The 17,178-nt window shown below is 38.4% G+C and overlaps 1 protein-coding gene across 1 annotated transcript in view; it reads right to left on the reverse strand.

The window, feature by feature from the left end:
• The window catches only part of OXR1 (oxidation resistance 1), an 85,232-nt gene that overhangs the window by 56,605 nt on the left and 11,449 nt on the right, over positions 1-17,178 (reverse strand). Inside the window, exons 3-5 of the mRNA XM_010577003.1 lie at positions 11,561-11,668; positions 10,301-10,420; positions 4,478-4,630 (exon numbers count right to left, since the gene is read on the reverse strand). Of these exons, the coding sequence (XP_010575305.1) occupies positions 4,478-4,630; positions 10,301-10,420; positions 11,561-11,668 (381 nt within the window). The remainder of the gene's footprint in view (positions 1-4,477; positions 4,631-10,300; positions 10,421-11,560; positions 11,669-17,178) is intronic.

Genomic DNA, 17,178 nt, shown 5'->3' on the forward strand with positions numbered 1-17,178 from the left:
GGGGGTGGAGTGGAGGGGGGGGGTTAAAATAAAAAAGTTTATAAGCAGCTCAACTGTTGATAGAGGACTGTGGGAAACAGGTTTTTTTAGGACACCTTCCACCAAATAACCTGTGACTTGTTTCTCTTGGACCATACTTCTAACGAGTTGTTGAGGACAAAAGTATCAATAACACTGTCAATGAAACTGAAGTAAAAATTAGACTCTGCATGTAACTACTACGTAGTTCAACATGATATTGTTACAGGAAGGTCTGGTTCTTGAACAAAACTCACCAAAATACCACTTCTAGAACTCAAGTTTCCTGTATGTAAGAAAGATTCTAAAGATGTGAAGTGAACTTCTATTCAGGTGAAGTTCAGATTTAACAGCCTCAAGCAGAAATGTCAAGCCACTTTATTACTGAAAACTGTATAGACACACTAGGCTATTAAAAATAGATCCCTTCAGTCTTAAAGCTGGTCCACAAAATATTAATCCAGATAAACAAAAACATGCGCATTGAAATTAGATTAAACTGCACCTGCATGCAGATATTCAGTTCTGAATCAGTTTTAACTTCTTTCCATTACAGTTCCTTAAACCTCAGGAAGTAGGAGCTCTAAATCCTATACAATATCTGAGACAGAAATTCAAACAATCATTATAAAGGGAGGATTAGAGCCAAACTTTATGACATTGGTGAGCCCAAACATTAAGATTAGGCAGTTCAGTAAAACACACATTTAAGAAGGTTTGAGAGGACTTCTGACAAGCAGTTCTCAAACAGAAGTTACCTCTACATAATTCCATTACATTCTTGAACACATAAGGTAGAACAAAAACTGTAGCTCACATGAAGATAACAATTTACTTTTATTCTTTGTTTCTTGTATAAGTTTTGAACCTTGTCAGTGTCCTGTTTTTCACTTCATGAACAATGTGTTTGTCCTTTTTGTGTCCATATTTCCAGGCTGGTGTTTTGGTTTTTTGTTTGTTTAGTTTTTTTAAGCCTTAGTATTAGTAATTTTCCTTTACCTACTACTTTTCAAAACAAGGCAAGTAAACAAGCAAGCATAGGAAAGGACAAAGAATTTCAAAGCTCCTCTATCAGTTTCAGTTTCAATCAAGCAGACTGTTTAAGATACCTTTTTCTGCCTTCCATGAACAGTGCAAAGAATGAAAAAAGAGCAGCACACTTCTGTAGAAAAGAAGTGCACAGTGTGGCTGCAAGAAAGGGCATGCCTACATACACAATTAACAGTGAGTTAAGGTGTGACTGCAGCACATTGGTTACACTGATTTATTGTCTGACCAGGATGTGGCATGTTCACACCACCCTGTTACTGTGCCCAACACCCTGCCTTTAACAGTAGCCATAACCAGACAACAGACAGCAAATACTAGAGCAATTGTTTCCACATTCCAGCCACCACATCTCAAGAGAATTCCTGTGTGCTTGTCCAGGAAGTCACAGGTGTGACAAAAACCACATACAGAACAACAAGTCTTGAAAAGTGAGAAATTAGACAGTCTTAACTTAATGCAACTCCTTTTGCATATGTGAAATTAAACACATTGAAAAAGAGGCTTTCACTAGATTTTAGTTTATGAGCATCAGTCATAGGGATGACTGAGACTTCACACCTGAAGCCCTATAAAATAGTTAATGAGCTTCAAAATCACTTCCAGAGCGGCAAACAGGAGATGCATCCTTTAAGCATTCTCCAGAAAACATGTAAAGATCTATCATCCTGCATCATCAGGAAATGTATCAAGGAGAGGATAAGACAACATGCCAGAGGACATGCCTACCACATGTGACACAAAGGCTAAATTATATGTAAAACTTAAGAAATCCGGCACTCAAATCTGAGCAAGTTAGCATTCATTTCTCTCCCCATTCACCTCCCCACGTATAGACTGATACTGTGGTGGATTACACAACTCTTTAGAAACAGAATTCTCCTTGAAGCTCTTAGAAAATAGGCTGTAAAGATGCAAGTCAAAGACAGATGCTGTGAACACTCCCCATAATATTCTGATGAGGAATTACAGCACATAAATAATACGCTGTAAATTTTAACCCTAGATTATATTTTTCCAGTACAGCCAATTTCTAAGAGGCTCACAGGTCTCAATTCCTTTGCATCAGAGCACTCAAAACTGAGACGTAATGACTTGTCTAAGATCAACCTAAAAAAAGTCAGGCACGGACAGAATGCAAAGAGTGAAGCAAATTAACTGCAAAGTAGAACAAAGTAACAAAGCTTTTCCAGTACCTGCCTTACCAACTTCTAACACATAGCTTTTGCCAATATACACGTACTGTCAAAAAGCCGTATGTCTAGACTTGAACAGATCTGCAAACCTTTCCATCAGCTACAAAAAAAAAAAAAAGGCAGTTCTAAGAGATTCTCATTAATTTGTTTATCATTAGTGTAACTGTATTGGGTTTGCGTGGCAAGGTTTTAGTAGTGGGGGGCCTGCAGGAGTGGCTTCTGTGAGAAGCTGCTAGAAGCTTCCTCCATGTCCAACAGAGCCAATGCCAGCCGGCTCCAAGACAGACCCACCCCTGGCCAAGGCCAAGCCCATCAGTGACAGCAGTAGCGCCTCTGGGAGAACATATTTAAGGGAAAAAAACAACTGTGCAACTGCAGCCAGAGAGAGGAGTGAGAACATGTGAGGGAAACAGCCCTGCAGACCCCCAGGTCAGTGAAGAAGGAGGGGGAGGAGATGCTCCAGGCACCAGAGCAGAGATTCCTCTGCAGCCTGTGGGGAAGACCATGGTGAGATGGGTTGTTCCCCTGCGGTCCATGGAGGTCCACAGTGGAGCAGATATCCACCTGCAGCCCAGGGAGGACCCCACGCTGGAGCAGGTGGATGCCCGAAGGAGAGTGTGACCCCGTGGGAAGCCCGCGCTGGAGCAGGCTCCTGGCAGGACCTGCGGACCCGTGGAGAGAGGAGCCCATGCTGGAGCAGGTTTTCTGGTAGGACTTGTGACCCCGCAGGGGACCCACACTGGAGCAGTCTGTGCCTGAAGGACTGCAGCCCGTGGAAGGGACCCACGCTGGAGCAGTTAATGAAGAACTGCAGCCCATGGGAAGGACCCACACTGGAGAAACTCATGAAGAACTGCAGCCTGTGAGAAGGACTCGCACTGGAGAAGTTTATGGAGGACTGTCTCCCATGGGAGGGGTCCCACGCTGGAGCAGGGGAAGAGTGTGAGGAGTCCTCCCCCTGAGGAGGAAGGAGCAGCAGAGACAACGTGGGATGAACTGACCCCAAAGGCCATTCCCCATCCCCCTGCGCCAGTGCAGGGGAGGTGGTAGAGAAAATTGGGAGCAAAGCTGCACCTGAGAAGAAGGGAGGGATGGGGGGAAGGTGTTTTTAAGATTTGGGTTTATTTCTCATTACTTTACTCTGATTTGACTGGTAATAAATTAAATTAATTTTCCCCAAGTCAAGTCTGTTTTGCCTGTGATGGTAATCGGTGAGTGATCTCTCTCTGTCCTTATCTCAACCCACAAGCTTTTCATTATCTTTTCTCTCCCCTGTCCAGCTGAGGGGGGTAGTGATAGAGCAGCTTTGGTGGGCACCTGGCATCCGGCCAGGGCCAACCCACCACAGTAACTTACCTGCAAACCTATTGCTGAGCAACACAAAATAACAGTATTTGTATACACATACCCGAGCTTCAGGTGAAGGAGAAGTACTACAAGTACTTTGAGTTTCTTCGCATTCATTCAGCTTGAGTGAAGGCATGATTTTTCATGACTAAAGTATCTAATAGTCATTTTTCTGTGGGGTGGGAGAGCAATATATTTTGTTTTCTCCTAAAGCATTCTGAGGTAAAGGCTTTTGACATGATCTCAGTCCCTAGAAATCCGTGCAAGACCTGCGCACCTATGAGCTGAATGTAAGTTAACTAAGCACCACTAACTTGGAGGTGTTTGAATAATGACAGAGAGAACTGTAACTACCGCTTCAAAGGAAAAAAAATAATAAAAATTTTTTTAAAAAAAATCATGATTTCTACCATACTATACCCAACACAGAAGTGTTTATTTGCAGAATCAGAGGTTAATTCTGCTCACACTGTTCCACTTTAGGAAAATAGAAGTGAAGCTTCCCAACTACATACTTCCTTATAGTTTAAGCCATGTTCTTCTGCACTATAAGAGAATTACTTATGAGACATACTAACACAGGGAACAAACAGATCTCATGCCCTCAACACAAGAGAATCACTTAACAGTATGGGGGAAGTCTGTCACAAGTAAATGACATATTAGCTGCTTGCATCACATCTAAGAAACAACTGGTCTGGGAATCCAAAGGAAACTGAATAAAAAAATGGATATATATATACACGCATATATATGTATGTAAGCTGATCCATCTACCTATCAGTAACTAAATTTCACTGTATGTTGGTTTACATGTACTTCATTTTTACATCCCATACAGTAACAGTAAAACCTGAATGTTTAAGTACCTTGCCATTAGTGATGTACTTGCAATTAATTTTTAGAAATTTCTCTGTAAATGCTTCCTCCTCTTCAGAAGTGGATGATACCACTCTTGTAGGACGAACACACGCATGTGCTGGTGAAGCACCCAACTCTTTCTGTTGGACTCCATCTGGATCCTAAAAGGGAATATAAAAAAAAAGAACTTACCAACCTGTCTTTTTCACTATTAACTTTAAGAGACCTTTTGTTGTGTAATTTCTGTTCTTTGATATAAAAGCAAGTGTAAAAATAAGGCTCCAAATCCACTGCAGTTTAAAGGACTGCTTTGATCTGATAGTGTATATAACTAATCAACCACAGTTTAACCAGCCCACAATAAGAAATGCTAGTGGGCAAAAATACTCAGAATCAACCTGGAAATAAACAACAAAACGATCAGAACTCACATGAGGAAACTATCCAATATACTGTCACATGCAAAATCTGAGCAGAAGGCAGCAGAAAGGATTATTTTCCAACTTCAACAAACAAAAGTTCTATTACATGTCTTCTGTTATCCTTCCATAATATTATACACTACTTTATGTTGGAAAGACCCTCTGAAAGTCAGTTAGTCCAACCCTGTGCTCAATGCAGGCCTAAGCCTACATTAGATCAGGTTGCTCAGGGCCCTTCCAGTCGAGTTTAGTCTTCAAGGCTGGAGATTCCACAGCCTCTCCAAGAAACCTGCTCCAGTGTTTAACCACCCTCACCATGAAAAATATTTTCCTGTTATTTAACCAGGACCTCTTGTGCAGCAACTTGCAGCTGCTGCCACTTATCACTTTACTATGAACCTCTGAAGACCCTGACTCTTCTTCTCCTCCCTCTAACCTGTCTAGTAGGTAGTACAACACAAAAATCAGGTTGTCCATAAGTATTTTCTTCTCCAGACTAAACAAACCCATCTCCCCCTGTGTCATGGTTTAACCCCACCCAGCCACTCACTCCCTCCCCCCCCATCCAGTGGGATGGGGGAGAAAATTGGGAAAAGTAGTAAACCCTGTTGGTTGAGATAAGAACGGTTTAATAGAACAGAAAAGAAGAAACTAATAATGATAAAGATAACACTAATAAAATGACAACAGCAATAATAAAAGGATTGGAATGTACAAATGATGCACATGCAGTTGCTCACCACCCGCTGATCGACACCCAGCCAGTCCCTGAGTGGCAATTCCCTGCCCCCACTCCCCAGTTCCTATACTGGATGTGACGTCCCATGGTATGGAATACACCATTGGCCAGTTTGGGTCAGGTGCCCTGGCTGTGTCCTGTGCCAACTTCTTGTGCCCCTCCAGCTTTCTCACCGGCTGGGCACGAGAAGCTGAAAAATCCTTGACTATAGTCTAAACACTACTGAGCAAAAACTGAAAACATCAGTGTTATCAACATTCTTCACATACTGAACTCAAAACATAGCACCGTACCAGCCACCAGGAAGACAGTCAACTCTATCCCAGCTGAAACCAGGACACCCTGCCAATCCTTGTGCCTCAGATGTTTCCATCCCCTGCTCATCTTAATGGCCCTCCACTGGCCTCTCTCCAGCAAATCAATCTTTGTCTTGTACTGCAGGTGCCAGAAGTGGACACAATACAGCAAATGCAGCTTCACAAGCCCTGCAGACAACAGAATAATCACTTTCCTTAACCTGCTAGTATTCCTCTTTCATCTGCCACCTGGCATGTGATAAGCCTTCACCATCACAAGTGGACATTGTTCAACACGTATGTCAGGACACTAGCTTCAACCACTCCTAGGTCCTTAGTCGTCTTCTGCAAAACTACCATGTAGCTAGCCAACCCTCACCCTGTACTGCCACATGGGGCTCTTTCTCTCCCAGGCAGGTCTTAGCTGTTGTTGAACTTTATGAGGTTTCTGTGAATTCATTTCTCTAGACTCTTGATGTCCCTCTGATGATGCCTTGCCCTTCCCTCCAGTGTATTGACCACTTTCCTTAACTTTTGCTGCCCCCAAGCTTGCTGATAGTGCATTCTGTCCTCTGTCCCACCATTCAGGTCACTGATGGCAGATTATAAACAACAGTAGCCCCAACAGGGATCCTTCAAGGATTCCTAACTGTCCACCACCACAGAACACAAACAAAAAATGACCAACCATACACACAAATACTGAACTGCTTTGAGCCCAAAGATCCTGCCAACTCTTGCCAGCCCATCTTGCAGTCCACCCATTCAGTTCACATATCCCCAGTATTGTAAGAAGGTTGCTTTGGGACAGCGTCAAGGGTCCGGCTCTAGTCAAGGCAAGCAACGTGCACTGCTCTTCCCTCATCTGCTGAGCTAGTTGCCTCATCACACAAAGCAATCACTTTGGTCAGACATGATATGCCCTTGGTAAATTCACTTGGGCTGTTCCCAACCATCTTTGTCTTTCACACACCTGGATATAACTTCCAGATGATTTCCTTCATGACGTTCCTGGGCAGATAATAGGAAGAGTTATCTATCCTGCTGTCTAACAGTACATCCAACAAACTAGTGAACATGGAACCCTACCAGGGACAGGACAGAGAGTGAAAAAATTGTTTTCAAATAAAAGCTACGTGTATAGTAGACAGATTGTGCCAAAGCCTATTTTATAGTCACAGCAACCCTGTTTTGGAGCTTAACCAACATTTAAAGATTTACATTTCATATATAATTGCTATTTTTAGTTACTAATAAAATATTACTATTTATAAAAAAACGAACTATTTTTCCCTTTAATTTTGTGCTTTTCTGTTCAGGTCTATTCGCTAGTACAGATTGCAGCTAAATGCCTTTAATCATATCCAGGAACTTTAAGCGCAATTGTTTTCAGCTCATCATCTCTCTGGCAGTACTTTAGCCTTCGCCTGCATCTTTCAATTTTAGTTAAAAAGCAAACAAAACACCAAAACCAACTGATAGAACGCTGAACTGAATTAGCTAAAAAAGCTAATGAAGATATAATTTAAAAGCAAACTTCCTAGAAATGAGTTCTCCTTCTATGTATGCCTTTCTCCTAAAAATTATGTGGTCAATTCTGTTACACATATAACTTAGCAAGTGGCTGCAAGAGTCCCCAGCTGATATCCAAGTCTACTGTGAATAAGCCAACTACTTCTCAATCATACTGCCATGCGACATAGAAGCGGGAATAATACTGGTGGCAGACTTTCAAATTTAATGCTGACACCCTTGTCAGTACATATTATTTTGCAGTGGATTTTAAGTTTTATAGGTAGTAAAGCTTATTGGATCTTCCCAAATACGTGCATCAGACTGCTGAATGAAGAAACCCTTCACAAAACCCAGCAGCGTAAGAAAGGCTTAAAAATCTGAGTTCTTACACACACACAATGACACTAACAAACTTATTGAAATAAACAGTGAAATCTTAGCTTAAGTGTAGCAACATAAAAAAACCCAGTTAAACAAGGTTATGCAGGTCTTACATTAGCCACATGCTGGTTTGTATTTAGCCACACAGTTGTGTTAAGCTACTCCCATGTCTGATAAAACAGAAACAAAAGAACAAAGCGTATCAGAGTTTATATTTTGCCTGGACAGAGGTTCAGATGTTGGTTAGTCATCTTATCTTTCTAGTATGAACTCAATTTCAATGACTGTAGCACAGAGAGAAGACCCCCTTTACACTATATAAGCAGAGTAACACATTCTATTTACCTTGAAATGTGCTTAAATTTAAACTGCAAATCTGGAGTCAAAATTGGAGGAGAGTCAAAGAATACAGACATCAATAGAGAGCATTAGAGAATACATGCTAGTATTTATCTCATTCGTAAGGACAGCAATCAGTAAAGACAGAAAACAGAAAACAGAAACATGGAAAACAGGTGCTATGATGAAGAACAAAACCCTCCAGCCTTAACTACTCAAATAGAAATTGAGTGCTTTTCTGTTATTGCTGGAGACACTATTTGAAAAAAACCCAAACACACACACAGAGTCCACAATGACAAGTGCAAGTGATTTCTGTTCTTTGTTTTCTTTTGAAAAACTGTACCTAGGAACATTCCTTCCCTCCCTACATGTACTTCGAAAGACCTCAAACAGAAACTTCCATAAACTCTTCATTATATTTTGTTACATTACTCATTTGTTTGATTTTCCCTGAGGCATTTAAGAACTGCTTGTAGTGATCCACGACATGCAGTGATAGGCACAAAATAGTTCTGCAACAATACAGTAAGCGTCAGTTAAATGAAGTCTAGCACCCAAATTGTTGCTAACATTGAACTGCCTACACTAAACAAAACAACCTTTTGCATAAGAGGATTTTAACTTTTAAAGCGTTTTAATCTACTTTTTTCTTCTACAGTCTCAAGCCTTTATCTTTGCTATGTGTATATAGTCAATAAAAAAAGTTTCAAATAAATTACAGGTATGTTTACGCTATTAAGCCTCCTTAACTACTATATGCAAACAAGCATATACGAAATAATCCACAAAAGCAAGAATAAGGTATTTTTCTGACATGGGATTTCATGCATTGTAGGAAGAGCTCTGATTTCTAGTAGTAAAATTAACAGTTTACCCTTGAGCAACTTCTCACAACATATGCTATATGGGTAGGCCTATCCTAGCATTTACAGCCATTCTGAGACTGATACAGAAGAATGCATTCTTGCAGACTAGTCTATTTATTGTGCTACAACACCTTCAGTTTGCCATAAAACATAAAAGAAATTATTCGGTACAAATGACAGCAGAGATCTCACGAGAACAGGCATACTAAGTCAGAGTAAAGGTATAATAGCAAAACCAAATAGCAATATTAAGTAGAAGGGTCATCACAGCCTTTGTAATGCAGCTTGGGAACCTATTCAGCAACAAAGCAACACCTTTATATTTAAACTTCTCTGGACCAAGTCATGCAAGCAAATAAATAAATAAATGCTTAAAGTCTCAAACGTTCCTAAACTTTGAGCACACAGAATCTTGGGAGTAGACATTTGACAACTTGACTGAGAGCTATCGAGAAGCGCTATCAAGAAAGTTTCTTATTTGAGAGAAAAGATAACAACAACTGGGAAAAGAATAGTAGTGACATATTAAGAAAAATTTGAATGAGGTCATAATTGTACAAATTGCAGAGAAACTCAGACTCTGATACTGCCTCTTCCTGGTTGGAGATCTGCCCATGGAATTCTGTTGACAGCAAACCAGTGTCCCTGAAAAGACATGCTTTTACAAAGCTAGCTCCTAGCCCAAATCCTACATTTGAGCTGAATTACAGAGCAGCTTTGACTGCTAAACAGTTTTAGTATTTGAAAGTCTACAAAGGTAGAACTACTAAGTAGAAGTCAGCTATCATCAACTCCATATTAACCCTTCACAGAAACACTTTTTTTCTTTAGTTCATTTTGCCAAATGAAACTGGAGAACCCCCTTGCACACCTCTATAGGGAGCAGGGGGAGCCCTTACCTTTTAGCTACTTGAGTATTCTTGCCAATTGCTACAAAAACTATCAATAAGATTAGATAAATGTTTAACTAGTTCTAAAAGGTAACAAATACAAAAATGCAACAGGAACTATTATTTAGATTTCAGTGTGCAAGGATAGTATTTTGCTACAAATAACTTGCCTTCAAATCAGTTTTCACACAGAAAACTGTCATTTACAAAGATTAAAAGCTTGTATTTACTTTTAAAAACATACTACTTTACTTTTCAACTCCAAGTGCTGTAAAGTACTTTCTCCCCAAAACAAAAGGATAGTTTAAGAAGAAAGCATAGCATCTGTAACATTTATCTTGTAAGGGAAAATTAATTTCAAGGACAACAGGTATACCTACATTTACTGTAGCCTTGTCAAGCTCTGCTTCGGAAGATGTAGGTGATAGGGGACTTATAGGACTTAGAGAGGGGGAGCTGTCCACACTAGAAATGTAGTCTGGGTCAGGAACATACAAAATCTATAAAGAAGATATAATGTAGTTAGAAGTTATGCTTTCAGGTTTACTTTAGATTTCTCATCAGTTCAGGTATATTTGCTATGCTTTCTCAAAATAAGTTATACAAAATCATTCCTGCTCCCATTAGTTTTAACAGAAATTATGAGTTGAGGAAATAAACAATACCACACAAAGTACTACTTAATTTTAGCTTTTATGGTTTTTAAATGCTGTCTTGAGAAAAGATTGATTTTTAGTCATAATAATTGAGGAAAAAGTTCAGATAGAAAGCACTGGAAGTATACAGCATGCCAGAAACACCCAATACAGTGACCAAGGAACACCTGCCCAATTATTTCTCTTGCTATTACTCCACTATTGGAGCAACCAAGAAACAGGTTGGGGAACAAGTTCAAAGACATAGCTCTTAGCGCTGAATGTACAAAAAAAAAAAAAAAAAAAACAACTGAAGTTATTCACTCCTTAAATATGTATTTTTGCCATGGTAGGCATTCAAGCTACCTAGACAAAGATTTGCAGCAATCAGAAGTAAACACAGGATTCTTTCAAAGGGCTAATACCACAGCTGACCTATCACTTGTTTCCAGGCCCGGCTTTCAAAGAGAAGTGAAAAGTGAAAGGAAAAAAAAAGGGAAAGAAAAAGTTGTAAGCAATAGTGACCTATAAGAAGTGAATGATAGTTCATATACTGCTGGTAAAGACAGCAAGTTTTCAGAGTGGAAGAGAAACATTATTCAATTTATTAAAATAGAATTGCAGGCAGTAATATGCAGTCAGGAATGTTGTTTGTAAGCTGTACCCTAAATTTGTTTTCTGAGCTAGAGTTGGTAAATAGCCTGCTATATTTGCAAAGTAACAATTTAGCTTATAGCCAAGTGTTATTATACCATTAAGTGTATTTAGCTTTAAAGGTCCTCTGATCTTATTTGAGAGACAGGTAGCTTCATTACATGTTCCCTTTTTAGGCAGTTATTTAATAGGCACAAGGAATTCACAAACTAGAGAAAAATTAAAAAACTCTTTTACAAAGCCAACAGGAAAACCAGTAAGAGAAGTACTTTAACACTTTTTCTGGTAGAGATGAGGAATATAGGAATAAAGATCTTTGTTGGATAAGTAACATATATAGTGTAATAGTACCTGTCCAGGAACGACTGCTCTGGAGAAAAGCTTATTTAATTGAACCAGTTCATTGGGTGTTGTATCAAATTTCAAGGCAATACTGTTTAAAGTATCTCTTGATTCCACCTGTATCAATTGGGGAAAAAAAGAAAAACAAACCTGTGAGCCGTTACTTCAAATAGTGGCTTACAAATTTTATCACGTGTAGATTTACCAAGAGTTTGATGAACTTAAGTCTTCATATCTTATGATTGCCAAAAAAACCCACCAACCCCCCCCAAACACACCTACCCCCTAAATATTAGTCTACTGCAACCCCATATAAGGACACCTGCCTTCCCACTGTTTCCAGGTGGGTGGAAGTCTCAGTCACACACCAGGCTGTAGGCTCAGCTATTGCACCAGAACTTCTGGTCTATAAATTCACTGCTGGGTACCACTGGACCAATACATGATTGACTGGTTTCACAGAACACTTCATTCTCCCTCTTCAACTCTTCTTCTCTATTCTTCACTTACAGAAAAGCTGAAGCAATCTCTATAAATGCAAACACACTCTCTCCCTACTTAAATAAGCTTCCATTAACCTGACTTTCAAGTAAAACCCATCACTGAGATAAAAAGCAAAAATACTGAAGCAAAACAGGTCAACCACTATGACAGCAGATGGAGCATGAGCACTTTGAGTAGGTGATTCCTGAGTAAGGAAAGGATTTTTTTCAAGCTCTTATTTTCATCCCCATCTCTCAAAATGCATTCAATATGAACCAACAGAAGAAAGCAAAGGGAACAAAGTTTTGTTCACAGAGAATACTTCAGAATAAAGAATTCATAGCAAGCATTTAAGAATGGTGAAGATAATATGACAAGGGAGCATACAACCAGAAGTAGTTTATTGTGTAATGGCACAGGCCTTCATAAACACTGTACCAGGAAAAATAAATATTATCAGTTAAGAGAAGATGAAGCAATATAAGCAAAGCTACATTTGTATTGGTAAATATGGAGCACAGCTAGAAAAAAAAAAAATCAACTGACTCCTATCTTAAATGTCTTCTCATTTGTCCCTCTTATTACATCTGCAGAAGTTATACACCTTCCACTCTATATAAATGTAAGTATTAGACTAATTATTCACAGGTTTAATTTTCCTTCTATTTTCAGGCTACTCGCTTAACTTTCTTTGCAATTACAGAAAAGAATGCTTTCTTTTAACTTCTCTTTTCTTTGCTTAATTTTCAAGGGGAAAGCAGGGAAGGGGGGGGGAGTGAAAGACAAACCCATGTTTTTCTTCATAGTGTAGGTTCTACACACAACTGTTTTGAGAAAGCCAGTGGATATCATTAGCTGACTCTGCATACCCTCTAGGTGTTTTCTGCTCTTCACTCACTTCCTTAACAAAAACATGGGAGCACCATGTCTTGTATGCCTTGCCAGCTGTTGCTAGACTTAAACGTAGGTATCCTTTACTTCTGCTTGAACAACTGAACTGGGGCAGAAAAAAAAAACAAACCTGAGGGTCGGGTGAGGGGAGGGAAGGAAAAGTCTCAGAGTATACATGTTTTAATAGCTTTTGGTACTGCTTGCTCTGAGAGTAGACCTTGACCTTACACAGTCCCACAGAAAAAGGCAGTGTTTGTAACCCAAAGACTAGAACGCTCTGTTTCCATTACTGCACTGCAGCGGAGGTAAGTAATAAAACATACACTGGGCTAGCCTGCTTCCAGCCATACCTTTGTGGACAGTTCCAGTTGAGTTAGTATATTCCATATAACTAATAAGCATTATATGTTTTGCTGTCAGTAGAACGTAACAAAGCACATTCATTCTTCACAGAAGCAGCAAACATTTTGCCAGAGTCGAGGAATATGCATCTACAGGTTATAGTGTTAGTTAATATTGGGTTATTAAATATTTAATATTTTAATACATTTTATTTGCATTGCAAGAATAGCTGGCAAATAGAGTTCCTATTGGCTGCAAAGCAAAAGTGGCATATAAAAAAAGTTAATTGCTCCTCAGAACACATTCCCACTTAAATATTCCAAAACTTAACACTGAACATAACATTAATCCCAAAGTAATTTAGGAAAAGAAATGCTTTCTTTTTTATTAACTTTTTTTCAAAGTTATGTCATGTTAGGAAACACAAGTTGACAGTACAAGAATAACAAAGTATAACTGACAGATATAAAGAAGCAAACTATATCCTTTATTTAAAGAAGTGGATTGTCCTGCAAGAAAAAGTGCTACAAATATAATGTACTCCGAAGACCGTTATAGTTCAACAGATAAAAACAGAGGGCAATTTGGGATAGTAACATAATTAAAGTTCACAAATAGGAGTTAAAGAATTCCTTTCCATACAGAATTCATTATCATTTTCTACAGGTGCATTTGTCAGTCTAGATTCAAAAAAGAAAAAAGATAGGTATTGCCAAAAAAATGGCAATAAGCTTTTTTTAGATAAATTTCTAATTTTATTATGACAATTCTTTATATAGGAAGCCATTAAGGTAAACAAAGCAGCAAACATCTCTCTCTACTAGTATTTCAGGTATGAAAGACTGTATTGTAGTACCTCTTAGTAATTCAGTACTGTATGATCACATAGATATGAGAAATACAAGAATATTCTCATATGCCACTTTTAATTGGTACTAACAGCAGAAATCAAAACAGGACCCTAACCTGACCAGATATGTACTGCTTGTTCCACAGACGATAACAAAACTGAGCACCAAATCAAGGAACAGTAGTGTTTCCATCAGAAGCTCTACATAATACAGGTTTGCTAAAACAAACTGTAAAGTGAAATTCAAAAGCTTTGCCTAATTCAAAAGTTTGCTCTCACATAAATGTTGGAAGACAACAGTTAGCTGCTAGGTAGATATTCCTTAGGTATAACTTAATGACTGAAACATCTGAGATTTTAAACTAACTTATGATATAAAATAAATTGATTAAAAACATCCAATTAAAGGCCACAAAACTTAAGTCCTTTAAGAATGCATTCACTCTCTTTAGCCTTCAGAAATAAAACCGCCTGGTGAGATCTCTTTGCAACTAAAGAGTTTATCTCACAAACCATGAACACAAGAATAGCAAATATAAGCTTCCTTTTCTTATTTGGCTGTAAAGTTTACAGAGGCAAATCTCCACACTACATGGGATTTCAGAGACCAGCACTGATACCTCCTTAAAACAAAGAAACTGTTCATGTAATAAAGGCTTCCTGAAGTATCTCCCTATATTCAAAGGCCTATTTTCCAATTCTCAGGCTATTATTTCAAAAAATAGAATCTAAACAGCCAAAAGCTGAAAGAATAGCTCTGTGGAAGAGCATAGTTTAAGAACTAACAAATTAAAAATGTGCCACCACATACCACAGCCACCCCCCAGCTTTTCCAATTTTTTTCATCATCAATTCAATACTGGAAGAGAGGACAAAAAGTCATTCCTTCTCTCTCAGAAAACACACTTTCTATACATTATGCATATAGCTATGTAAATGCTATTCTGAATATTAAGAATTTTACATAAATATTTGGATATTAAAGCACCATGCTGAATCTTCATGGGGAAGTTTCCCCTTTTGAGAAGAGAGGGGGATGATAAACAGTGATTGCATTGTTTCATGATTTTAATAGAATGGCAAGATTTGTTACAGTACAAGTAAACCTCTGAAAAACAACCACCAGACATGTGAAAACACTATTTTATTCCCTGAAACAATCCAAAACAGACTTGAGCAGGCCAGCTGGTGCCATAAAGTAGTTCAATACATATCATGCATTGGCTTTGCTTCCTTCAGTGTATTGACTTGAATATAAAGATTGAAAGATATGGATTAATGAAAATGTAAAAAGAAAACAAGAATCGCTTATTCAGGGCTGCGTTAAACTTAATGCACACAAACTCTGCTTTGTACAGTAACTTTTGCTGAAAAAGAGCTTCTTAAAATATAAGTAGCTTTCCTATACTCAGTAGCAAGAGCTTCTAGTCATCAACTCCCTTACGTAGAGATAAGACACGTAAGACCTTATTACCTAGTTACTTCTGTCTTAGGTAGTCACTTACATATGTATACAAATAAGTCTAAAATTCTAAGTTAGCTGAAATCAGTTTTTTCAGATATGACTAAATACAGAAAGAGTGACTTAAGGTCCATACCTTCCACCTTCCTTTTCCAATAAAATCCCAAATCAAACACTCTTCAAATCCTTGTGTCCCTATTTGAGCAGAGGTACATCCCATTACCCCTATTCCATTTCCAGAGCACTACTTATATACCCATGTTTGCCAAGTGCACTTGTGTGCACCAGCAGACAAATAGCTTCAGAGTCACCACTGACTATGGTTCAAACTGCCTTCATTTCTGCCAGATTACTAGGTGGCAAAGTTATTTAAAAACGTTATTTAAAACCAATTTCTCTACTGATATTTTAATGAACTTTATTGCCATTGCATCTCAACAATTGGAGTTCGCTCATTCTTCTATTAAAAATTATACATTGAATACATATGAAACAGAGTTCCAAAAGAATTATTTAATTATTTTTAAAAAGTATTTAAAGACTAGTTGTCCAAGAACCAGAAAACAACAAAACAATCGTTTAAGAGTATTAAAAGGAACTAACAAAATTAAAGAGATGAGAAGTCTAGAAGGAGGGGTGAGGACAAAGGGGAAAAGAGGATACAACAACTTTGGTGTTGTACACAAGCCTTCAGAAATATCAGATTATGACTATATTAGCTAATTATTAATAGGCCTAATGCCTATAATTCACAACAGCAGGAAAACAGAACTTGTAAATATCATAAAAAGCAACTTCAAAAATAATTTTAAAATTAGGTAAAAGATACAACATATAAAGTAATATGTCATCATTATGATCCACATTTTCCAAATGTCCCAAAATTGAGAAGACTAGGACAGTGGCATGCTCAAAGAAACATGACAGTCAGACAAGAAAACAATCCCTGGCTTTGAAATGGAAGCACCAAGAAAAAAGCAAAAACTCTGAAGTGTGTAGTAGTCTAAACAGCAGGAAAATGTTTACAATGGCAATAAAACTAGCTGCACCAGAAGACAGAACAACTTTTAGCATTCTTTATCCAAGCTACTGGAGGATTGAAAGCAAAATCCACAGTTACTCTAGAAAGATATTAGCAGATCCTCACCATTTATCTACTTTCAAATTAAACGTGTTCAGCAAGTCATTACAACAAGAAATTCCAAGTATTCATGTGGGTTCAAAGTCTAGCAAACTTTCACGTGATTGATGGTACCACAAAAACACTTGCCACCCACACCCCTTGAGCTAAGAAGGGATCAAAAATTCCTCGTTTTACCTTAAGAAGCTGACTTCAGAAGCCCCATAGTTTTGTTTGCAGTATACGCACCTAACTGGTTTCTAAGTAAAACAACAGCAACAAAAAAGAGTCCAGACCCAGTTTCCAGATGTTGGACTTGCCATTAAACCAGGAAAAGATCACATGCAGGAAGACTGGTAGTTCAAAACTGAGGACTTTGGCTTAAAACTCAGTCTTAAGACTCTGGTCTACTATAGGCTTCTGTGACCTTCATTAATTGATATCAGGCTCTTCTCATGATCTGGACATCATACTCCGTG

The sequence above is a fragment of the Haliaeetus leucocephalus genome, unplaced genomic scaffold (genome assembly GCF_000737465.1).
Source record: "Haliaeetus leucocephalus isolate CR32 unplaced genomic scaffold, Haliaeetus_leucocephalus-4.0 Scaffold555, whole genome shotgun sequence".
Classification (NCBI taxonomy): domain Eukaryota; kingdom Metazoa; phylum Chordata; class Aves; order Accipitriformes; family Accipitridae; genus Haliaeetus; species Haliaeetus leucocephalus.